A 25,241-nucleotide genomic window follows, 5' to 3' on the forward strand; every position below is an offset into this window, starting at 1 on the left:
ATCACAGAGAAGCAGACACAGAGCAATAGCCGCTTTCTGTTCAGTACCAGAAATTCAAGCAACATGTCACTTACTCACCATTATGGTTATTCCTATTTGTTTTGCAGAATGCATGGGTTGTTTGCACCCCTGCAGTCATTGGCAGTCAGTACGGTTACCTATTTAGGACTAGGAATGGGGAAAACCCAGGTTTATATTCTCATAGCCCTCCCCAGTGGGTGACCCTGGGCTGGTCACTTTCTCTCTCTGCCTAACCTACCCCACAAGGTTGTTATGAAGATAAAATGGGGTGAGGGGGCCATGCTTAATACCTTGAATTCCTTGAAGCAAAGGCAAGATATAAATGTTACAATACTATTACTAATAATCTGATGTGACACAGACACCACTGCAAACCAAGCCATAGATGCACACAGGTATGTAGGAAGGTGCCCTTTACTGAGTAAAACCATTGGTCCTTCCAGTTCTGTTTTGTCTATGCTGACTGGCAGCAGGTATCAGGCAGGAAGTCTCTCCCAGCCCTACTTGGAGATGCTCGGGTATTGAACCAGGGACCTTCTGCATGCAAAGAAGATGCTCTGCCACTGAGCTCTGGCTCTTCCCTTAACACTTACTTAGCACTGATATAGAGCTTTATCTCAGTAACTGCCACAATAACTTTTGTACAGGTCAAGGCCAGTCAGATCTTGGCCACCCAATAGTGTCTGAAGTTGTCTCCCACAAGAGTGCCAGTTCTTTGCTATTAGCCACTATATTGCAGTAGGCCTCATCTAGTTCCTTTGGGCCACTCTATGTAAGTTATGAGCCCATGGAGAAAGGCCTATGTTTTCTCACCAGATCACAGCAAGAGGATCTAAGTAGCAGCGCCTTTCCAAGTCCCACATAATCCGTTTTTTAACAGTTTCTGCCTGGATCCTGAGATCTCTATCCTAAAAAGAAAGCAAGAAAAGAAACATTTAGAAGCTCTAGAAATCATCATGTAAAGAAAATGATAAATTCTGCAGCAGGAAACCCTCATTTCAGTCACTATATAAATTAGTGCTTATTTTCAATGGTGGCACTAGAAACAAATTTGGGGGGATGGGACAGAATGGGCAAAGTACATTCTAGAGTTAAAGTTGATGAGTGGAAGCAAGCATATCTCGGAAGATGCTTCCCTCCGAACACCATCCTTCTGATGCTTCCTACGCTTGTTTTGCACATTAGACTTAGAAGTGTAAGTCATCGCATTCATTTCTGGCTATTATACTCTCTGTTGGCTCTCCAGTACGAAAAGACAAGGTTTCAGGAAAAACTAGGCACTGGCCTGACTTATCCCAGCAATTATCACATTTTTATGATTCTAAATAGCTACTCTGGTTATATTCTGTCCCAGTTCTTTCTTTCAAAGTCACCTCCGGTGTGTTCAGCTCTCCATCCTCCTCCTCGTAAGCACCACCAACGATAAAGGAGTCTGGGATATTCTGCCCCCCTGGTGCTAAGATGTTGGTGACCGGCCACTTTTTGGGCCGGGGTAGTGGTTCTTTCTCACCACCAAACTTCAGTACTCCATTCTTGAACAGGAAGGGGCATTCTTTCTGGAATGATCATAAAGGATAAAGGATTCACGTAATCAGCAAAGTAACATACACACATATGCAGTATAGTATAGAGTGGCGTGGATACAAATGGGGTACAGACACACCCTAATAAACACCCCAATATAGTTACAAAAGAGAGGACTAAGAGTGATTTATATAGGTCTTTTAATTTGCAAAGTGCCTTTTAAGTTTCCACTGTAGCATCCCCCAAATGGCTCGTATGAGACAGGCCACTATTTTCCAAATTTTACAAGGGAGGTAGAAAAACAGTGGCTCAGCGTGTTTCTAACACAAAACCCCAATTTGGCATCACATGAGCAAACCTCATGCTCATATTCTTCCTCCTCCCTGATCCTTCATCCCTCACAGGCTCTAATTTCCCCTCTGAGTTCCTGCTTCACATCCATACTGACAAACTATGACTTGTACTTGCCCTCCAAATCCAAACAGGGGACCATCATTAAACCTGAGGCTTGTTCAAGGAATGAGCCAGTGACTTGCTGAAGGCCACACAACAATTCCAGGGGCAGAGGCAGGGGATGGTTTGCCACCTCCACATCTATCATGTTGTGTATGGATCTGAATTCACAGGGCTGGCCCTACCATTAGGCAGGGTGAGACAGCCATCTTAGGGAACAAACGCTGAGGGGTAGGAAGTGTACAGTACTATGTGTTAAGTGTACTGCACTCTGCATTAAGTGTACCATGCATATGGATGTAAGGAGACAGTGATTTCCATCCTATTCTCTGCTCCTGTCCTGTGTCCACCCAAATCTACATTGTTCATCTTGCCATCCACTATGCCAGAAACTATCATAATTAATTAAAGAATCAATTATGTAACTAACTAATTAGAAATCTAGTATCTTACAACTGGAGCGAGAAGTCTCTGGTTTTTACCTCAGTTAATTGATTTACTTCATTTATATGCCACCTTTTCACAGTAAGCTGTGCCCAAAGCAGTTTACAATGGACATCCATTTATTATCAAATACACAACATTGCAGGATGGAGATTGCAGAAAGAAAGGTTTATAAAAACATTATATAAATACAAAGGAAGCCAAAAAAAAAAATCAATGATTTAGTAGACAGAGAATAAATTCAATTATTACAAAATAATTAATATACTCATGTACAAAGCAAAAAAAAGAAAGTTAACAGGCAATAAAATTCTAGTGATGGTGTGGGTCTTATTCTAAGAAGGCTCAGAAGCCAGGCTTAAATACAGTTCAGAGGGGACTGATCTTCTCACCAGACTCGAAGACTGACAGCTGGCTCTCCCATTGCTCTGGAGAGGAGACTAACAGGGAACTGCAGGGTGGGGATGGGGCAGTGACGTTGAATCCTCTTCTCCAACCTCCTGGAAGCTCCAGCTTCCACAGAAGGTCTTATTGGCTATTACCAACTAGTCACCCCAATCACAGCACCCTGTGACTACAGCAAGAGAAGCATGAGCAAGAGCACAGTAAAGACAAGAGTTCAGGATCTCAGCAGGACTCACCTCGCCAACAGCAGGCACTTGCAAGCCGATCATATAGTTCTGTGGGGGCCCAGTGGGCAGGAATGTTTCAGGGACTGAATAAACACCTTCCACGGTCACTCTAAGGAGATTGCCCTCGGACAGCTGCCATGAGGACAGCAGACTCTCCTGCACAGATACTGTTACGTTGATGACGCACTACAAAAACAAGATCAGGTTTGGGGTATGCCAGCACTATAAACTTGTATATTGCTTTTATGCAAGTTCAAATTGCCATGGTGTTCAAGGGATCCCAGGGATTTTCAGAGTTCATCAGGAAAAAGGAATGATGGTTGTATCAATTTTAAGTCAGTGGTGTCAATAAACTAAGAACTTGGGGGCAGGGACTATCTTATCAAGTCTTAAGTTCAGTTCTCCACATCTGCTTGGAATTTAAAACAAACACAGGTCCTCATCAGCATTTTAGTGGGAAATATTTGTAATACATTTTTCTATGCAGTTTCCCCAAATATACACATTTTTGCAAAACTGTTTCCCATAATATAATGCATTCTTGTATATTATTTTTAAGAATATATGCATTTGTATTAACACTTTACTGTAGTATATCATTATTATACACATTACTTAGTTGGGCAATGCACTGCAGAATTCAGAAAAGTGTGAATCTGAAGGATGGCTGTGTTTCACTTTGCATATTGTTTCAGCAAGTGCAAATTAGGTAGATCCTCCTTTAAGTGTGAACTGAACCAAATTTCTCCCCATCCTTACTTGTCACTGACACTTTTGTAAGACAATCTGGGAGTAATTTTTAAAACATTTTTGCTTTGAAGCTGGATAAAAATGCTTTGAATGATGAGCACTGCACACACACTAATAAGCAAATAAACCATGAGGAGGTGTTTATTTCAGGCACAAAAATGAAATAGGGGGTTGGGGGTGGGTGGATTTCCATGTCTCACTAAACAACCCTTGGAGAGCAGCAGTTGGAACAGAGTACATTTTTCAGTCAACTGTCATACGTTTAAAAAGAAAACCTTATGTTTATTATATATTAAGTTTAAGCTGGAAACATATAGCCAGGCAAAAAGGCAGGATAGATAATGAAGTTATGTTGCTGCATACAGTTTCTTTGAAGAAATGCCTCTATTATTATTTTTTTAAATACCTTGGCATCTGGCCGGAGGGTCTCCAGGGGAGAGCCTAGCACAGGGTATAGTGGAAGTGTTGCACTAAATTCACAGAGTCCTGCAGAGAAATAATTTTTGGAGGGTAATCACAAAAGATGGTGTGGCCAAACAGTGTTAAAAGGAAGTTTTTTGGGAAAGCACCAGGAAACGCAGCTGCTCTTGCCACGCTGCTCTGTAGGCTGGCAAGAATCTGGGATGGAGCAGGCAAATGAGCCATAGTTAACAAACCAAGATGGGCTCATAGATAATAACAAGCCAGCACTAGAACAAGACATGGTTTGTAAGCTGCCAACAAACCATGGCTTGTGATCATGAGTTGTTGGGAACAAACCAAGCATAGTTAAGCTCTGGAGCAGTCAGTGTGGAGATGTGGAGCTGCCCTCCTGCCAACAGCTGCTTACCTGTATGGGGTATGCCAGTGTGGGGGCAAGGGGAGGGTTGTGCATGTGCACCAGTAACAGCACCAGATTGGCTTCACCAGCCTGCCCACACAGCCGGACATCAACCACCACCCCACCCCACACTGTCCAGACACACCAACCCACCTACCACATCAGCTGCTCTTGGTCAAGCTACAGAACTGAGTTTACACAATCAAACAAGCCGAGTTTAAACTAAGCAAGCCATGGCTTAGTGTTAAGTGCGAACTAGACCACTGTATAACATCCAAGGAAAGGGATAAAGCAAACCAAGGATGAATTCTATCACTAACCTTCTAGTAAAGGTAGAAGGTCCATCACAGCTTGACCAAGGGTCATGGTCTTCTCTTCCTTCTGCTTCTTCTCCTTTGGTAAGACTTCTGTCACAGTGACTGGGAATACCAAACATAAGATTTGATAACATTCCTTAAACATCTATGATGCAGAAGCACCCAGCAGTATGGAAGTGGGATGCTTGCTCTTTTAAAAATGGCTGCTACCCCTACCATCATCTCACTGAAGAACATCTCAAGAATTATTAGGCTTCTCAGAAATCCTAGGGATGCTCAGAAAACTACTGCCCCTGATCATTTGAATAACCCCAGTTTAACTCTCTCTGGCATGCCTTTCCAGGGTCCAGGGGTTCCCCAAGCCAGGCACAAAAATAAAAACCCATCCTGTAATTTGGCCATTGAAAAATCACAAGTAGCTCAGCCCTGCATCTCCCACTTAGCTGTCCAAACAGGGATCCTGTCCATAATTTCAAAAGCATCACATTTTGGAGAAATCATTCAGAACAATATCAAGAAAATGAGCAGGCATGAGTTGCATTATGATACCCTGACCATGCTGAAGGGATAGATCACTGAGGGAGGTGCTGTCTGTTTTTACAATATGTGTTTAATCTCAACTATAGTTAAGTGAAACAAGCCAGCTTCGTAATTCATGGCCCATGTTTTCAAGAATTGCTAAGCCAGGCCATGACTTGGTGCAAACATGTGGGATCCTGGAGAGAAGATCCCAGCCACTCTGCTCTTCCCTAAATGTATTGGCGCTTCACTGCAGTAAGTCACAGTTTGACTTACCAAATTGTCTGTACCTGGGCTCATGGTTTAGCTCTCTCTATATAAACCATGAGCTATAGCCAAGGCTGGTTTAATAAAACTTAAAAAATACAGAAATGTGACATGGGAGCTACAAAACAAAGTTCAAAATTCATCTCACTCACAAACTCACTAGACAGTATTTTGCAAGTCCTACTTTTCTCATTGCTTTCAGTGCTATTTTTCTAGAAAAATTGGTATCAGAACTCACCATGAGTGCTTCCTTCGTACTCTTATAACGGCAATGGCACCCACCTGAGAGGTGGCAGAACTGAGTTCCTGCACGTTCTGGCTGCAAAAGAGCTCTGGTTGCTATAAAAATTCTAAAAACATAGAAAGAGCTTGCTGATCAGGCCTGTGGCCTATCTAGCCCAGCACTCTGTTCTCACAGTGGCAAACCAGATTATTAAGATTAAGGAACAAAAGTGCTTTGAGCGTAGTTATTGCAGGCCTGTTCTAGTGGATGAAATATGCACAGGATACACTGTTTCCCTTGAAATAATCAAAGAACAAAACCAATCTCTTCTTTCCCAATTTCTAAATGACTAAGTGACTGTCAATTCAGAAGCATCTGTTTAAAATGGGGAAACAAGGAAGGGAGGAAGACTCTTACTCACATAGCAAAGGTTTGTGTGCAATGTCATCCAGGCTGTGTGGCCCTTCAGGCTGGCAGTCAAAGGTGGTAGTGAAATTATATTTCGCACTTCCTTCTGCTGAACTTTCCACTTTTGCAGAGTCACCAAGGACGATGCCATTGTATTCGGTACGCACAAAGGTAACTGGCCCATCTCCTTTGACACCTTTCTATCAAACAGGGAGATGGTGTCACTCAGTCTTTTTTGTATGGGACAGATTCAAGTATCACACCACCTGAACAAGATCACACACTCCTTCTTCTCCACATGCCTGTATGCCTCTCTCCATCCATTTAAGCAAGCAAGAGGAATTATCTCACTTTAAGGACACATTCCAGCCAGGCAAAAACACTCAAGGAGGGTTGGAGAAGTCCAGGGAAGGAGGCTAGGGACTCCCCCTAAAGGGTCTGGGGGACCACCACCCCTGTTCTAGATCAAACCTAAGTTGAAAGGTGGACCAAATTTGAGATTCAAAAACATTAGAGAGAAATATAAGCATGTGTCTTTCTTTGCCACCCTAATCTGAGGGGTCTTGTTTTTAGCTTTAAACTTTTGAGCATGACTTGTTTTATTTTTCATTTATGTGCAGCACTTAATAATACTGACAGAGTGTGGAAGAGAGCATCTACACTTTGGAACTCCCTGCCAATTGACATCTTCACTCTTTTTGGCACTTGCTAAAAGCATGTTTGTTTAGGTAAGCCAATCTAGACATGCAGAATGCTGATATGTGCTTTAATCTGATTTGGACCTTATCAGTGATTTTAATATTTTTTGAAAAAAAATTTTAATTGTTGTTTTTAACGGGTTTTTTTTACTGATAATTTTATTATTTCATTCTTTATTTAAACTGTCTTGATGTTTTCTTTTGTTTTACAATCAAAAGGTATATAAATATTGTGAAATAAATGTGGTGGTACTATACAAAATAAAATACCGAACTCAAGATAAATAAAAATGGTCTCAAAATAAAAATTTACCAAGTCGTGTCCATCCAGCACTGTGATGTTCACTAGTTTGGCAAATCTTTCCGGAACCTCGGGATGCAAAAAGGAAGGTGAGACAGCCATTAGAAGGAAGAATCTGCTGGTGAATAGAGGTGTCTATACAGCTAAATAAAAGAAGAAAAGAAAGAGGAACATGAACTATCATTTATATATATCTTGCCTTTCCTCCAAGGGGATCAAACTGATATACTTAGGTTTCTACCCAATTTTACCATTCCAACAACAACAACAACCTTGCAAGGTAGGCTAGAATATGCAGAGTAATATAGAACAAAGTGTTATGAGATGGCTAGAGTGTCAGAATAGGACCAGGAAGATCCCAGTTCAAATCCCCACTCAGCCTTGAAACTCACAGAGTGACCTTGGGCCACCCAACTTTTTTTGAATGTCACCTACCTTGCAGTGTTGTTCTGAAGCTAAAGAGGAGGGATGTACCATTGGAGAAAAGGCAGGGATAGAAAACTAATAAAATAAAATATACAGCACAAAAATGCAGTAATATAGCACAATATAACCCTGCAGCTGATTGCTGCAATAAATCTCCAACATTCTCAGATCACTTCCTTTTTGAAAGTCAACAATGCGATCCAACAGCCATCTCAGTAAGTTGCTTCCAAGTAACAGTATTGCAGCCCTAATTTGTACTTATAGTGTTGTATCCCCGCCCCCTGCACTTATGAGATTTTCTGTCTTAGGTGCCAAAATAACTTGCCTGGCCTTGAGTACTAAGCACTTGGACTTGAGTGATAAATACATCATTTGCTGCTCTGCCTCAGGCAGCAATATGTCAATTACTGCTGCAGGGCTTGTGTGTGCAAAAAGGGATGTTAAATAACATAAATAAACATTAAACCGATTTCTTTTTTAAAAAAAACAACATACAAACACCCCCTTTTAAGAGAAGGCGGTCGAGGGGGTTGTGATGCAAACCACTGCAAGTATTTTTGGATGAAACAGCTTATCTTGACCCTGTGTCCAACTAACGTCTACTCAGAGCAGACCCTCTGAAATCTATGGGTCTGAGCCAACCATTAAGTTGATTAAGGTCTACTCTAAGCAGGACTCACGCTGGATGGATACAACCCTGGGAAGCTGAAGTTCACTTTTCACTGGAAAATTTTCGACTCTTGGGAATCAAAGTAAAGGAACACACCTTCACGCCCTCCACTGGATGGAAATGGGTGCGAGCGCTGAACCGGGGGCAGCGGGGAATGAGAGGCGCTCACCTGTCCTCCCGCCCGCAGGTAACAGAAGAGCGCAGAGACCCAGTGACGGTTGCAGGAGCATCTTCCGTTGCCATAGCGACGCAGGGGCGCCTTGAGCTCTTCTCCGTTCCTTCGCCCGGAGGGAAGCCTCGCGAGACCTTCCGGCTGCCATGTTTGTTGTGGGCAAGCGAAGGTTCTCACTGGGTTTCGCAGTTTCGCAGCCGCCTCCTGCCTAGTAATAAGCCTGCCCGGGCACGCGTTTGTTGTACCAGCGGTGTCTTCACCACAAGAGTTGCATTTACTGGGTGCAGCAGAAGCCCACAGACCCCTAGATTTGAAGGGAGTTAGCAAGTGTGGGGTTTTTTTGCAAGCTGAAATGGTTGCTAAGAGACTTATACTTGGAGCCTGGAAAACGAAATACCTGTACCCACAATGGTCTGAAGACCTTAATGCCCTTGCTACATTGGAACACCCTTTTTCAGCCCCCCCCCAAAGGGCCAACACAGTTTGGATACCTATTTGGAGGGCATCAGTGGTTATTGTATTGTCAATGTGAGCTGACAGTTTTTCTGGGTTTTTACACACACACACACCCACACCCGTTCCTTCGCTTTTTTCTTTTCTCAACACCTGCTTTCTTTAATAAATTTGCGAATAATAATAAGTGGAGGGAATTATAACCATCAGATGAGGCGCAAGAAAACAAAGTGCATGTTCCACTATGCAGAACTGGCTAAACTGACATACAAACTGTGAGATTGTGGCATCTGAATATAGACTGCATTTTTAATCAAGACTTATATTGGCTTATATCTTGATCAGGTTCCTAAATTAAATGGGCTTAGATTTTCAAAATGTTTCATGCCAGGCAGAAAAAACCTTGGCAAGAGGTTTTCTCCTAAGACAAGAGGGCCCCATTGATTTATGGTAGAAAAAACAATTCTCAAAGTCATAAAAAGGGAGAATTACATATGCTGCCCCAAGGCTGAAAAAACACTATTAAGAATGGGTAAATAAGTAAAATGATACCAATGGGCCTCACGTTAAACCTTGAGCTGAATTCTCTAAGGCCAGAAGCAAATGGGAAAAACATTTAGCTGACAGAAAAAGGAGAACATTTTTAGGAAATCTTCTAAAGCTGTTTCTTTCTTAAACTGAGAGAGTTAAAAAGGGCAATAAAATGTTGGGGAAAGGCAACTGGCTTGGCTGGAGAAGAAGCTTCTTTCTACTTTATTTTTAGGCTGGAAAGGGGGGTGAAAGGAGGAGTGTAAACTAAAGAGGCTTCTTTTAAAAGCTGTTTTTTACTGAGTTCCTTCCTTTTTACTTTGAGAAGCTTTATTCTTTTAAGAGGCTACCTATGATAATGTATGAAATATATTAGCTTAAATATATTGGCTTAAATGTAATTATGCAAAGGATTTAAGGAATGCTAGATTCTTATTTCATATGGTTGTAAGAGTTGTATTTATCCTGAAATTAAGTCAGCCACCAGCCTAGCCCCCCTGCCAGACAGAAGACGCCATCCAAGCACTCTTGATATATAGTTGTCAGGCATTTGTTTAGAAACCTTAAATGAAGGAAATCTTTCAATGTTGATGTGAACTCAAGATCCTTGACATCTGTTGAACATAAAAATGTAAGATTAAACATTTGTTTTAGAAGGCAATAGGGCAAGAGGTGAGCTGGTAATTAAGATTCCATGTAAGATATATTATTACTTATATGTCATATATATAGCTCTTTGTCTCCCTTATAAGGGCAAGGAAATGGGTGTATCTTTTGTGGGTGTATCTTTTGTGATTGGTTCTACCAAACAGCCAATAGGAATTCCAACCAGGCTGATTGGACAGAGGCAGCCACAGGAGGAGCAAAGGGGGCTGGATTAAGGGAATATAAGTGCTGGCCAGGATGGCAGGAGGCCAGGCCAGAGCTTGGTAACCATATACCACTGAGCCTCTCATTTATTTGTCTGACAAATAAATTATTATTTTAATTTCTCTGTTGCTGCGTTGAATATTTCATTCCAGCTAAGCGTTAACCACAAGCAGGGTGCTACATTTTATGGTGCCTGCGACTCGGATAAGTGGTCTGCTGGAACGCAGCCCCTTCGCCCTATTGGACAGGGTACAAGAGAGAGGATCTCTAAACTGCTTCCCAGCGCGCACTGGTAAATTTTTCCAGGGGGAACGCAGAAGACTCGTCTGTCTGATACCCTGCTCACTGGCGGCGACGGAACCGGGGGAAACAGGGAATCAACCAAGGGTAAGTGCACAAAGGGATTTTTGGCCCTCCAATTAATTAGGAGGAAGAGAAGTCTTGATCAAACTTCTGCGTCTCAGTAAGGGGAAACTGAGTACGCTAGGTGGTTGGGTACATCAGATGGTGATCTGGTGTAGGGCAAAGGGAAAATTGGGAGGTAGAGTGTGGTGAAGTATCCAGCGCATTGTATGTGTGAGAAAGTACAGAGCAATCTGTAGCTGACCTGAGTGTGGAGTGGGCAGTACTTCGGTTCCTAGTAAGGCGACTTCACTAGGCAAGGAAACCCACAAAGCGTGTCTGTGAGTGACTGAGTGGATACTTCACAGGGCCATACAATGGGAGTTGGGGGTTCAAAGGGGGAAAATACACCTCTTGAGTGTATGTTAAATAATTTTAAGAAAGCCTTCTCAGGGGCATATGGAGTCAAAATGACGCCAGAGCGCTTGAGAACGTTATGTGAATTAGGGTAGCCAAAACAAAGTACTGGATGGCCATCCCAGGGAACCTTTGATATAAATTTAGTAAGCAAACTTTGGTCTAACATCACCAAAGAAACTGGAGGGTGCCCAGAACAATTTTCATATATAGATTCCTGGCTGAGCACATTAAATAAAAAAAAAAAAAATCCTCCATGGATAAGGGAATGCAAAGTCCAACGATGCAAATTATTGGCTGTAAAAGCCGAAGCTAGGAAAGGAATCTTGCCAAATAAACTTAAACCCATTTTTGAGGGACCAGAGGAAGAGGTGCTTCCACCTCCCCCCTATGCTCCACATCGAAGGGAGCCTAATCCAAACACTCCACCAGTTGTAACCCCGAAGCAAGAAAGTGGAATGAATAATGGGGGTGGAGTCACAGAGCTTGATTCCTTGATAGATTATGATAAATATCTTCAGGAGGCATTGGAGTCCTATAATAAAGCCCAAGCAGAAGTGGTTATTCCACCTGTGAGTCCCAGTAGAACTCCATCTACAGTCTCCCTTAGTGGAACAACTGATTGCCCACCCCAAACCCCTGTACATCCAAGTCCTAGAGATTATTACAGAAGTTACAGGGAGACCTTAATCGGTCAGCAAGCAATACAGCCAGGCGTATAAAGCTGCTAAAAGAACGCCTTGGGACAAATACCATCCCCTATGATTTGAGGCCCCTAGAGCAAAGTGAAGAAAAAGGTCACGTAGTAGCCCCTCTTAGAAGAGTATTTGATGCACTTGAGGAGCCTGTGCTGGTTAATGGGCAACCTGGACCACGGCCACCTCGAACTTCGACCCTGCAATGTATTCCATTCACAACTACAGATCTGATGAATTGGAAAACACCCCATCTTTCGCAGAAAAACCTCAGGCTATGATGGACTTGGTGACCTCAATAGTAATAGTCCTATTTGGACAGATTGTCGCCAGCTCCTGAATACTCTTTTCACCACTGAGGAAAGGAGAGACATAATTGAAAAGGCACAGATATATTTGCGTGAGCAGGCCAGAGTGGGAAATATTTATAATATTGACCATCATCTCCAGGACAACTTTCCCTTGGAAGATCCTAATTGGGATCCAAACAATGCAATTCACCTGGCCAGGCTTACTACCTACCGCCAGACACTTGTGCAAGGCATCTGCAGGGCATGCCAGAAGCCCACTAATATGTCTAAAGCAGGGGTGTCAAACTCAAATTCATCGGGGGCCGCGTCAACAGTTTGGTCACCCTCAAAGGGCCGGTTGTATCTGTAGGACTATGTGTCCACTCTTTATTTGTATGGTGCATGTATGGGGACATATTTATACTACTGCTGGCATTATATCACTCCGTTTCTCCTCTCTTCTACAATGGGAATAACCATGGCCTACCTCCTAGGATTGTTGTGAGATCACATTAAGTGTGTGCAGTCGGGTACTGCTGCTGCAAGGCTGAAAACAAGAAACCAGCTCCCTAAAATACAAGCTGGCAATAGCCCATTATGTGGGTCAGAGGCGGCTCTGGTGCAAGTTCAGCTTTTCTGCGGAGCTCAGAGAGGCATTTGCCACCCTAACCCACCACGCTCCGTTGGCCCCAGTGTCTGTTGCGTGTGCCCCCGGGGGGGGGGGATGATTGCCACGAGGCTTCCGGCAGGTGCTTCACCCAGGAGGGAGAGGGCCCAGCCTGCCTCCATCTCTTACGGCCCTGCACCCCAGGGACCAGGCCGGGCTGTGCCAAGCCTGCAAAGGAAAAGCACAGGCTGCTTTAATATCCCCATGTGCTTGCTGACCCATAACACTGTTTCGTGTTCGGTGCGCACCCACAAAAAGACTTAAGTTGTCACCTTTTGAGCTCCTGTATGGGAGGTCGCCCTCCTTTGTTCAGGATATTCCAACTGACCTCAAACAAATAGGAGACTATGTGACACAGGGACAAGTGCAATCTCTCTCCCGTGTTTTTGTTTCTCTTAACAGGTGGGCCCTCAAGCACACGCCGTGCAGCATTGCCAAGCCGATTCATCAGCTCCAGACTGGCATAGCATATGGGTGAAAGAGTGGAAACGTGATCCACTTGCACCTAAGTGGCGTGGACCTTACACCGTCCTGCTCTCTATTCTAACAGCGGTGAAGGTAGCTGAGGTGACCCCCTGGATTCATCACTCTCGTTTAAAGAAGTCTGAAGGCAGTTGGACATGCAAAGGTGACCCCTCTAATCCTTTAAAACTGACTCTCTCCAAAAACCCCTGTATCTAGCCCTACCGGGAGCGGGTTAGGTCACGGGCAACATTTGACGACCGGCCTGCTGCAGCCACAACCTGGAAGCTGGCTGACCTGCGCACGCCTGAAGCTTGAGGAGCGTCTAAACCAGCAATTGTGAACGGGAAGATTCTCTTATACAATTGATTGACTGCCCCCTTGTGGAACAATTATAAGTGATATTACTCATTGGGGATCCTCGGGATATATGTTTTGGTCTTGGTGGTTCCCCATTTCTGTCATTGGGGGAATTATATTGGGGCTAATAATTATTTGCTATCACAATAAGGTAATCTTTTGTGGAAGGAATGCATATGCTAGACATCAACATGATTTCATTATTAATCCTGATCCCTTGGGAAGGGGAAGGGTCCATGAATCTGACCAAATTTGCTAAATATGGATTCCGCCATGACCACAATATGTGGGTAGGCTTAGCTGAGATGGTAGCCAATGTTGCAAATAGGACTAATTGCCTTGTTTGCTCTCTTGGGCCAGATGATTCAGAGGGAGGTATGCCCTTATTACCAATACCATTAAGTGCCATTGGTATGGTAAGCGAAATGCCACACCAAACAGAAGTACAGAATTTCCCCGGATGGAACTCAACTAAACCAATACGAGTTATACCTGTGCAAGGGGAAATCTGTGTGCATAAATCATCAGATGCAGCTGATCCTACCATGATAGGCTCTTCTCATTGCCACTATACTTGGGATTATATTAAGAATAGTCAAACCTGGGCAAACGGTACTACGTATCGAACTCGGAATACCTTGCCCTGTGCACCTCCTTTTATTCATGCATGGAAAGTGGTGTGGAACATAACTGTGACAGAAAAAGGCAATCTAACATACTGCACTGTGAACTCTCTACCCCTTTTGATATTTCGCCTTATGCACTCCACGTACCAAAAACCTCAGACCCGATGGTTGTGGTGGATATGTGGAGAATGGGCATACAAGAAACTCCCTTCCAAATGGAGTGGGACTTGTTTCTTGGGTTGGGTATTACCACCAATGTGGATTATGCCCACTAGTTCGGCCAAGCGTACACGAAGAAACGCTGATATTTCTCATATAGCAGGAGGAAGTACCCAAAGTTGGAGCGGTACTGATGATTGGCCGCCAGAGCGCATTATAGCCTATTATGATCCTGCCTCCTGGAATCCTGGTGAGCTCATACAAGGGGCACGGGATCCTATTTATAATCTAAATAGAATAATTCGATTGCAAGCAGTAGTGGAACTTGTAACCAATGCAACGGCCCAGAGTTTGAGACTTATTGCACAACAGTTGGATGAAAGTAGAGCCGCCATTTTGCAGCTGAAAATGGGAATGGATTATGTACTTGCCAGGCAGGGAGGCTTATGTGGAGTCTTGAACTTGACAGGGAATGCCTGTTGCTTTAACATTTCAGATAATGGTGAGGCAATCCGTGTGTTGGCTACAAAGATGGAGAATATAGCACATGTCCCAGTACAAACATGGGAAGGATGGGATATGGGATGGCTCACCAATTGGTTACCTAATGTCACAGGACTTAAAGGGATACTATTGTCTTGCTTGTTTTTCTTGACAGTAGTGGTAATGGTTTTATGTATGATGCCATGTATCATTTCATGTTTTAGAAGTACAATTAGCAAGATGGTTTCAAATGAAACTCTACCTCATATCATGGCCCTATACAGAGCTTTACCTCAGGAATATGATGAAGGTCAAGCTATCAAGGACACTTGGGATGAAGGTCCTTGAGCTTGAAAGGGGGGAATGTGGCATCTGAATATAGACTGCATTTTTAATCAAGACTTATATTGGCTTATATCTTGATCAGGTTCCTAAATTAAATGGGCTTAGATTTTCAAAATGTTTCATGCCAGGCAGAAAAAACCTTGGCAAGAGGTTTTCTCCTAAGACAAGAGGGCCCCATTGATTTATGGTAGAAAAAACAATTCTCAAAGTCATAAAAAGGGAGAATTACATATGCTGCCCCAAGGCTGAAAAAACACTATTAAGAATGGGTAAATAAGTAAAATGATACCAATGGGCCTCACGTTAAACCTTGAGCTGAATTCTCTAAGGCCAGAAGCAAATGGGAAAAACATTTAGCTGACAGAAAAAGGAGAACATTTTTAGGAAATCTTCTAAAGCTGTTTCTTTCTTAAACTGAGAGAGTTAAAAAGGGCAATAAAATGTTGGGGAAAGGCAACTGGCTTGGCTGGAGAAGAAGCTTCTTTCTACTTTATTTTTAGGCTGGAAAGGGGGGTGAAAGGAGGAGTGTAAACTAAAGAGGCTTCTTTTAAAAGCTGTTTTTTACTGAGTTCCTTCCTTTTTACTTTGAGAAGCTTTATTCTTTTAAGAGGCTACCTATGATAATGTATGAAATATATTAGCTTAAATATATTGGCTTAAATGTAATTATGCAAAGGATTTAAGGAATGCTAGATTCTTATTTCATATGGTTGTAAGAGTTGTATTTATCCTGAAATTAAGTCAGCCACCAGCCTAGCCCCCCTGCCAGACAGAAGACGCCATCCAAGCACTCTTGATATATAGTTGTCAGGCATTTGTTTAGAAACCTTAAATGAAGGAAATCTTTCAATGTTGATGTGAACTCAAGATCCTTGACATCTGTTGAACATAAAAATGTAAGATTAAACATTTGTTTTAGAAGGCAATAGGGCAAGAGGTGAGCTGGTAATTAAGATTCCATGTAAGATATATTATTACTTATATGTCATATATATAGCTCTTTGTCTCCCTTATAAGGGCAAGGAAATGGGTGTATCTTTTGTGGGTGTATCTTTTGTGATTGGTTCTACCAAACAGCCAATAGGAATTCCAACCAGGCTGATTGGACAGAGGCAGCCACAGGAGGAGCAAAGGGGGCTGGATTAAGGGAATATAAGTGCTGGCCAGGATGGCAGGAGGCCAGGCCAGAGCTTGGTAACCATATACCACTGAGCCTCTCATTTATTTGTCTGACAAATAAATTATTATTTTAATTTCTCTGTTGCTGCGTTGAATATTTCATTCCAGCTAAGCGTTAACCACAAGCAGGGTGCTACAAGATAAGGACAACTGTGACTTCAAAGAAGAATGGGAACTCTTTACAAATTACCTAAAAGGACAACAAAATGAACTGGACTTCTTGGCAGGACATATACAAATCTATTGATGGTTAATATAGTAGATAGATAATATAAGGATTTATTCGATTTTACAGTATGCAGAGAACAATATGTGTTGAGAAATCAGAGAGATGAGCCAAGGGAAGTCTTGGGGTAGAGGGGCGAGGGTTTATTGGGGAGGTGGGGGAAATAATGAAGATGATATTTTGTTATGTTGAAATTGTTAATAAAAAAATTATTAAGAAAAGGGGGAAAAAACCATGTTCCATTTAATTTCATATGTTCTGAGGGCATATAACTTTCTGTTATCGGAAAGTCTCTGAGGCCCAAATGAGTACTTTCTTGCAACCAATAATGTTGGACACACGTGTTCCCCCACCTACGCCAGCTAAATCGCTGGGTGATCTACCCCCCCCCCAAAAAAAACCCTCATACCAAACCTCTTGTTGACAGCTTTTATTTATTTTTATTTTTATAATAGTTTTTATTAATTTTCCAATTTTTACAACAAAACCACACCAAACAAAACACACAACAACAAACACAGACAAAACATACATTTTGCTTTCTTAACCTCATTTTCATAAGCCTCTTTTCTCAGACTTCCCCATACCTTCCCCTTTTTGTATCCTAGTTTTCCAGTTTTTCAGCAACCCTTTTAATCAATCAAAATTTAACTTAATCTCATTTCAATTTCACTTTAAATCAAAAAAGAAAAAAAGAAAAGATAAGTATAGCTGTAATTATACATCTTCCTTCTGAGAATAATTAGGCTTAATTGATTTACGGCCCCAATTAAGCGCAACTCCTTCTATGGCTGTCCGGCACTCTTCCGTCGCGACCTCTGCTCAGGTCCTCCTCCGGCAGCCGCAAGCTTGCAGAGTAAAACACAGCAGAACAACTGTTGCTTCAAAACCATCCAAACACACGAAGCGTTAGTGTGCTTATTTATTTATCAGTCCTTTATTGCAGCAGAATATTTACAGCTCAGCATTTCTCAGATTCTCCTGGGCTGCTAGCAGCCATGGCCACCGTCTCCCTCGAGAACAGAGACGGAACAGTGAGAAACAACTCCTCCCTCTTTCTGAGTCACGCGACAGGAATTGAGGGACGTCACACAGAACTCTTTAACCCTGTGAGTTCTGAAAGCACTAACACCCCCTCTTCCCTCCATTCCTGAGGTGACTTGGGTGTTTACCTCTCCAGACTTCTGTGAGATCAATCCCATCCCCAATGCCTTGCGTACCTGTTTGGCATTTGTGGAATCACCTCACAACTCTCAGATTCGCACTGTGCGAAACTTACCCACGCACCTGTAGCCTGGTACCTCTCAGGTGGAATACCCTTGGTTGTGCGACTGCTTCGCCTAGGCACAATCTCAGGTGTTTCCTCTGACTCACCGCGATCAGCAGGTGTGTCCTCAGCATCATGGGATTCCCCCTCTGACTTAACGCGTCTTCGAATCCTCTCCATCACACTCACAGGAGAACTAGGCTCACTTTTGGGCTCTCTTTTAACAACTTGTGGAGATGCCACATCCTGCTCTTGACCCTGGTCAGTGACCTGGTCGTCATCAGCAGCCTCAGCCCCTTCTTCCTCTTCATCAGAACTGTCTTCTGGATCAGAGAGACATTCTGATAGAACATCACGCCTGACAGGCGTCTTTGACTTTACATCCTCCTCACAGAACTCAGCGTGTTTACTGATCAGCACCTTACTCTGATCACCTGACGGGTAAGCAAACCACCATGCACGGGCTTCTGGCTCATACCCACAGAAGATCATTCTCTGGAACTTGGCTCCATCTGGCCCTCGCAAAGCCTCAGGCACAGAGACAATCGCAGGAGACCCAAACCTGCGCAGAAAGTGAACCTGGGGTTTGCGGCCATTCAACAGAGAAAACGGAGTGTCACCTACCAGCGAATTGTAGGTCCTATTCCAGGTGAAGCATGCAGCTCTAGCCGCCTCCAGCCAAAACTGTGGAGGTAACTCAGACTCTGTAAGCATCACCTGTGCTGCCTGAACCAGAGCTCCACTCCTCAGCTCTGCCACCCCCCTCTGATTGGGTGAAGTAACTGTGTGATGTATCCCTTTCTCGTGAAAGAACTTCTGCAAAGCAGAACCAGTGTACTAATGCCTATCTTTCTGTTTTGCAGGAACAGATGCAGTTTTGTATTGTTCCAGGGGTGCATCACTGTTTGTTATCTGTGCCTTATTTGTTAAGTAAGGGGTTCAAAGTTTGTTTTGAAAATGATGTTTGCACAATCTCCAGAGGAGGGAGGTTACTGGCCAAAGTGCGGAAGGGACAGAATGATCTTTTCATTCTTAAGACGTCTCTTGGGAGTGAGGGGAAGGTTGAGAAAGCACAGGCGTTGCGTGCTACAGTTCCCAACCAGCGTACTACAATTCCCGGTCATGTCTCATGTGCATGCGCATGACATCAGAGAACGATTCACAATCCTTTAGAGGATTTGCAGGTGTTACCTGAGGTTGTTGCAGGTTGCCAAATTAAAGATTGTGGAAGTGCCATTAATTGTGACACTTGCAAGCAAGCAAAGGTGAGAGGGTGCAGTTACCCAAAGGTGGAACGGGTTACCACCAAACCTTTTGAGCTGGTACACATAGATCTGTCCAATTCTGTCAGGGAACAGAGTCTAGGGGGGGCCAGGTATCTGCTGACTTTTCTGGATGATTTTTCGCAGAATTCCTGGAGTCATGGTCTCAGATCCAAGGAGGATGCAGCACAGCTGATCAGGAGCTGGATTGAGGGAGTAGAACTAAGGTTCTCCACCAGAGTGCAAGCGATCATCAGTGACAGAAATGCTAAGTACACTGGTTCTGCTTTGCAGAAGTTCTTTCACGAGAAAGGGATACGTCACACAGTTACTTCACCCAATCAGAGGGGGGTGGCAGAGCTGAGGAGTGGAGCTCTGGTTCAGGCAGCACAGGTGATGCTTACAGAGTCTGAGTTACCTCCACAGGAATTGAGGGACGTCACACAGAACTCTTTAACCCTGTGAGTTCTGAAAGCACTAACATTCCTCTCCCTTAACACTTTAACATTCCTCAAATTTATAGCAATTTTTAAGATATGCTTTAAATTTCTTCCAGTCCTCCTCCACAGTCTCTTTCTCTTGGTCGCGGATTCTGCCGGTCATTTCTGCCAGTCCCATATAGTCAATCACTTTCGCCTGCCATTCTTCCAGCGTGGGTAGCTCTTGTGTCTTCCAATACTTTGCTAGAAGAATCCTTGCTGCCGTTGTGGCGTACATAAAAAAGATCTTATCCCTCCTTGGCACCAGTTGGCCAACCATGCCCAAGAGAAAAGCCTCTGGTTTCTTATGAAAAGTACATTTAAGTACTTTCTTAATTTCATTATAGATCATTTCCCAGAAGGTCTTAATCTTTGGGCAGGTCCACCAAAGGTGAAAGAAGGTACCTTCGGTCTCATTACATTTCCAGCATTTGTTATTGGGCAAATGATAAATCTTCGCGAGCTTGACTGGGGTCATGTACCATCTGTAGATCATTTTCATAATGTTTTCTCTTAAGGCATTACAAGCCGTAAATTTAATACCTGTGGTCCACAACTGTTCCCAGTCAGCAAACATAATATCATGGCCTAAGTCCTGTGCCCATCTAATCATAGCTGATTTAACTGTCTCATCAATTGTACTCCACTTCAACAGCAAGTTATACATTCTTGATAAGTTCTTAGTATTGGGTTCTAGCAGTTCAGTTTCTAATTTCGATTTTTCCACCTGGAATCCGAGTTTCCTGTCTTGTTTAAAAGTCTCCATTATTTGAAAATAATGGAGCCAATCTCGTACCTTGGACTTTATTTTCTTGGACTCAAAACTCTGTAATTTAAATTCATCACTTTCAAATTCTAATATCTCGGAATATTTTGGCCAATTGGTTGTCATATTAAGTTTCTTCACCTCTTTGGCCTCTATTGGTGATAACCACCTGGGGGTTTTATTTTCCAACAGATCTTTGTACCGAGTCCAAACATTATATAGTGCTTTCCTAACAATATGGTTTTTAAAACCCTTGTGCACTTTCACCTTGTTATACCAGATATATGCATGCCAACCAAACATATTGTTAAAACCTTCCAAATCCAGAATGTCTGCATTTTCAAGTAGTAGCCAGTCTTTCAACCAGCAGAAAGCTGCCGATTCATAATACAGTCTTAAGTCCGGCAGGGCAAAACCCCCTCTTTCTTTTGAGTCAGTAAGTATCTTAAAGTTTATTCTGGGCTTTTTGCCCTGCCAGACAAATTTAGATAAGTCTTTCTGCCACTTCTTGAAACAATTAAGTTTGTCCACAATTTGTAATGTCTGAAACAAAAATAACATTCTAGGCAATACATTCATTTTAATCACAGCAATTCGGCCTAACAAGGAAAGCTTCAAATTCGACCATATTTCTAGATCTTTCTTTATCTCTGTCCAGCATTTATCATAATTGTCTTTAAATAGGTTCACATTTTTTGTTGTCATATTAATTCCCAGGTATTTTACTCTTTTTGCCATAGTTAGTCCAGTTACCTCTTGGAATCTCTCTCTTTCCCCATTTGTTAAATTTTTTTCCAAGACCTTAGTTTTTTGTTTGTTCAATTTAAATCCTGAGTACTTTCTTGCAACCAATAATGTTGGACACACGTGTTCCCCCACCTACCCCAGCTAAATCGCTGGGTGATCTACCCCCCCCAAAAAACCCCCTCATACCAAACCTCTTGTTGACAGCTGTTTTAAAATAACCCTTCTATATTAATATTTGGTGGGTGAAAGTCAGAAGTTCACATTGGCCATTTGCCGCTGTTTTACTACAAGGTGCCACTGATGGCACTACCAATGTTAAATTTTCAACCCAGCCAAGAGACAGCAGTGGAAGAAACAGCAGAAGCATGTCCCTCACATGGTGGTGCAAATTGCTTACAAAGAAAGAAGCTATGGCTTCTCAGAGGGATCCAGATGGCCACTGTGAGAACAGGGTGCTGGTCTATATGGGCCTTTGGCCTGATCCAGCAAAATTATTATTGTGTTCTTAAATGCTATCTGCTGAAGTTGTTGTTGTTTAGTCGTTTAGTCATGTCCGACTCTTCGTGACCCCATGGACCAGAGCACGCCAGGCACTCCTGTCTTCCACTGCCTCCTGCAGTTTGGTCAAACTCATGCTGGTAGCTTCGAGAACACTATCCAGCCATCTCGTCCTTTGTCATCCCCTTCTCCATCTTTCTCAACATCAGGGTCTTTTCCAGGGAGTCTTCTCTTCTCATGAGGTGGCCAAAGTATTGGAGCCTCAGCTTCACGATCTGTCCTTCCAGTGAGCACTCAGGGCTGATTTCCTTCAGAATGGATAGTTTGGATCTTCTTGCAGTACATGGGACTCTCAAGAGTCTCCTCCAGCACCATATTGAGACTTTTGAAAAGACAGGACCATACACACTCTTTAGGTTAAAATGTTGTTGTTACCTCCCCTGCTCTTAACTTTATCTGGGTGTGTACAGAGCATATCTTTAAAGCGCCACCACCTCAAGAATCCTGGGAACTATAGTTTACCCTCACAGAGCTGCAATCCCCAGTAACAAACTACAGTCCCTGGGATTCTTTGGGGGAAGCTGGGTGCTTTATTTTTTTTTAAATATAATTTTTATTAAGTTTATAATATACAAAATCCAACTTCCAAATACATATTTCCATAGATCTAATAGACTCCCCCCATCTTCCGAGCACTGCATTCTCTATCGATTCAAAACCTCAGCAATTTGTTAACTTATTTTAAACATAATAATATGTCTTCCATTTTATCGTGATATCTGGTCTCTAAACATTACAGTCCAAATCCATTAATTTTTAGTTTCAACACAATAAAATTATTTCATTACACCACTTCTGTCTTGTTATACCTTATTTTCCAATTCAAAAATTTTCCGATGCTGAAGCTGTAATTTCCTAAAAAGGAGCATTTTTTAACATTCATACAACTTATAATGCTTTTTCAAATAATCCTTGAACTTTTCCCAAACTTCCTCCGTTTCTTCTTCTCCCGAGTCTCGAATTCTGCCAGTCATTTCAGCCAGTTCCATATAGTCCATCAGCTGCGTCTGCCATTCTTCCAATGTGGGTAGATTTTGTGTCTTCCAGTGCTTTGCCATCAAGATCCTTGCTGCTGTAGTAGCATACATAAAGAAAATTCTATCTTTCTTTGCCACCCTCTGGTCCACCATGCCCAGGAGGAAGGCCTCCGGTTTCTTGGGTAAGGTAAATCTAAGCACCTTTTTTAGTTCATTATTGTCACGGCCACCCAGGTCTGGTCCCAGCTCACAAGAGACCTCACTCCGTTGCAGCTTATTTACAGGAAAAGTTTATTGAAGATTTCTGCTTCTCATACAGTTCAGCATTGTGGCCGTACGTCTGCCACGTTAGACCGCTGAAGTCCCCTCTGACTCCTCCCCTCTTCCGCACCAACTTAATAGCCTGGCTCTAGACCACCTCTTCCTCTCCTTTCTTTTCCGCAGGGTCTTCCTGCCCCCCTGGGTTCCCTCTCTCCGTGACTCGCCTGAGGCTGAATCCTCTGCCGCCTCCTCCCCCCTCTTTCTGGCTTTAGGGCCGGGCTCCTCCCCTGAGCTCTCTCCACTTCCGCGCGCCTCTACGTTTGAACTTGGCGCGCGTACGTTGCTGCTGACCCTTCTTTCGACCGCTACACCACCCCCTGCTCTGCTCTCCACCCTTTCCGGCTGAACACCCTGCTCCAACCCCCTCTCTCTGTTCTCTCCTAATCCTGCTCCCTCCGAGAGGCTGACGACTCCACCCCCTTTACTCCGTTCCGGCTGAGACGTCTCTTGCTTCCTCTGTCTTCCACTGGGCTCCTCTCCGCTTCTCCCTTCTCCTCCCCTTTGCTTGATTAAGGTAACCCCCTTTTGAGAATCCTCTGACTCGCTGCTCAGACTCGTGGATTCCCTCAGAATTCCGTCATCTTCTTCCTCATCCTTCTGCCCCTCCTCCCACTCGCTCTCCGTCTCCTCTGTCATCTCCTCCTCTCTCCCAGAAACCCTGACATCCATCCCCCCCTCGAAGCCCCCCCTTCCCCCCTCCCGCTCGCCGGGGACCGGTTGTGGAAACTGCGGCTCTTCGGGGGTAGGCTCAGGATACAGGTCGTCTACGTCAATGTTCTCTGCTGGCAGTTCTGTGTAAGCGTATTCGAAGTCGGGTTCTTCCCCCAAATGCTTCTCAGTCTCTGCTTCCATCGCTACTTCCTCCGGTGCTGCCCGCCAAGGACCTATCAGCCACCTCTTACGCCATTCCTCCTCTGGCTGCTCCTCCCACCAATAAGGGGTTTCCGTGTCCACCCCCGAGCACGATCCCCTGGGCGGGCTTGATTCTGGTGTTCTTTCCTCGGGGGAAGAGAAACCCCTGAACGTGCTATCTGACAATGTGGGTGTGAAAAGCCAGTCATCAAAGTACTCAGCTGGCATGGGTCTATGTGGGAAAAGTGCATGGAACTCTTCTTTCAAAAGGGGTTCGTCTAACTCGTAGCCTGGCACCCAACTATTAGCAGCGGCTGGTGTGCCCTCCCTGGCGAGAAAATATTCAACTCCCTCCTCCCCCCATCTCGAGTCCAGTATCTCTGTGACCTCGTTAAGAGGTTCTGGTCTTGGCGATTCCCCCCTCTCAGGCGCCCTCCTACGTGGCTCTGGGGGTGCTCCTGACTCTTGAAACCTGTGTGGGGTTTTGTAGGGAGTGAGCACCGACCTATGAAAGACCGGGTGCACCCTGGAACCTTCCGGAAGGGCTAGACGAAAAGCCACCGGATTGATCTTAGCCTCAACTTGATATGGCCCTAGCTGCCTGTGTCCTAACTTCTTCTTGGCCAATGACCTGGCCGGCATCGCGTGGGCTGCTACCCACACCCAGTCCCCAACCTGGATGTCCTCTCCCGCCCTCCTGTGCTTATCGGCCTGCACCTTATACGCCTGTTTTGCCAGCTCCAAATGTCTCCGCAGCTCCTCGTGCACCTCTTGCAACTCCGCTGCAAACTGGTCGGCATCTTGAGGCCCCCCCCCTCCTGGTGCCGCAAATCTCGGGAAGGTTCTGGGATGACGGCCATTGTTCGCGAAGAAAGGCGTCACCCCGGTGGAAGCGTGTTTCGTGTTGTTGTAGGCGAATTCAGCCATCGGCAGATAGTCCACCCACGCCGCAGGTCGCTGGTTGGCGTAGCACCGCAGGTACTGCTGCATGATCGCGTTGACCCTCTCCGCTTGACCGTTGGTTTGTGGATGCCTCGCCGATGTCAGGTTGATTTTGACGTGCAAGATGCCCAGAAGCTTTCGCCAGAAAGTGGAAACAAACTGGCGCCCCCTGTCGGACAAGACGGACTGCGGAAGTCCATGCACTCTGAAGACGTGATCGATGAAGAGCTTTGCGGTCTGTTCTGCCGTCGCCACCTTGGCACAAGGGATGAAGTGCGCCATCTTGGTGAACAAGTCCACCACCACTAACACCGCCGTCTTAC

General features: G+C 44.0%; 1 protein-coding gene across 8 annotated transcripts in view; it reads right to left on the minus strand.

The window, feature by feature from the left end:
- Positions 1-8,747, minus strand: part of CFAP70 (cilia and flagella associated protein 70) — a 32,822-nt gene extending 24,075 nt beyond the window's left edge. Inside the window, exons 1-8 of one of the 8 annotated variants that reach the window (XM_081887941.1) lie at positions 8,643-8,747; positions 7,390-7,520; positions 6,392-6,574; positions 4,965-5,063; positions 4,231-4,310; positions 3,084-3,260; positions 1,395-1,577; positions 835-929 (exon numbers count right to left, since the gene is read on the minus strand). In XM_081887941.1, the coding sequence (XP_081744067.1) occupies positions 835-929; positions 1,395-1,577; positions 3,084-3,260; positions 4,231-4,310; positions 4,965-5,063; positions 6,392-6,574; positions 7,390-7,520; positions 8,643-8,716 (1,022 nt within the window). In that variant the 5' untranslated portion in view covers positions 8,717-8,747. Of the gene's footprint in view, positions 1-834; positions 930-1,394; positions 1,578-3,083; positions 3,261-4,230; positions 4,311-4,964; positions 5,064-6,391; positions 6,579-7,389; positions 7,521-8,483; positions 8,503-8,569 lie in introns of those variants that run through there. The other 7 variants (XM_081887944.1, XM_081887942.1, XM_081887947.1 and 4 more) reach the window with 7 other exon arrangements.
- Between the last annotated feature and the right edge of the window lie 16,494 nt (positions 8,748-25,241).

Source organism: Podarcis melisellensis (assembly GCF_964234715.1).
Source record: "Podarcis melisellensis genome assembly, chromosome: 14".
In the NCBI taxonomy this organism is placed as follows: domain Eukaryota; kingdom Metazoa; phylum Chordata; class Lepidosauria; order Squamata; family Lacertidae; genus Podarcis; species Podarcis melisellensis.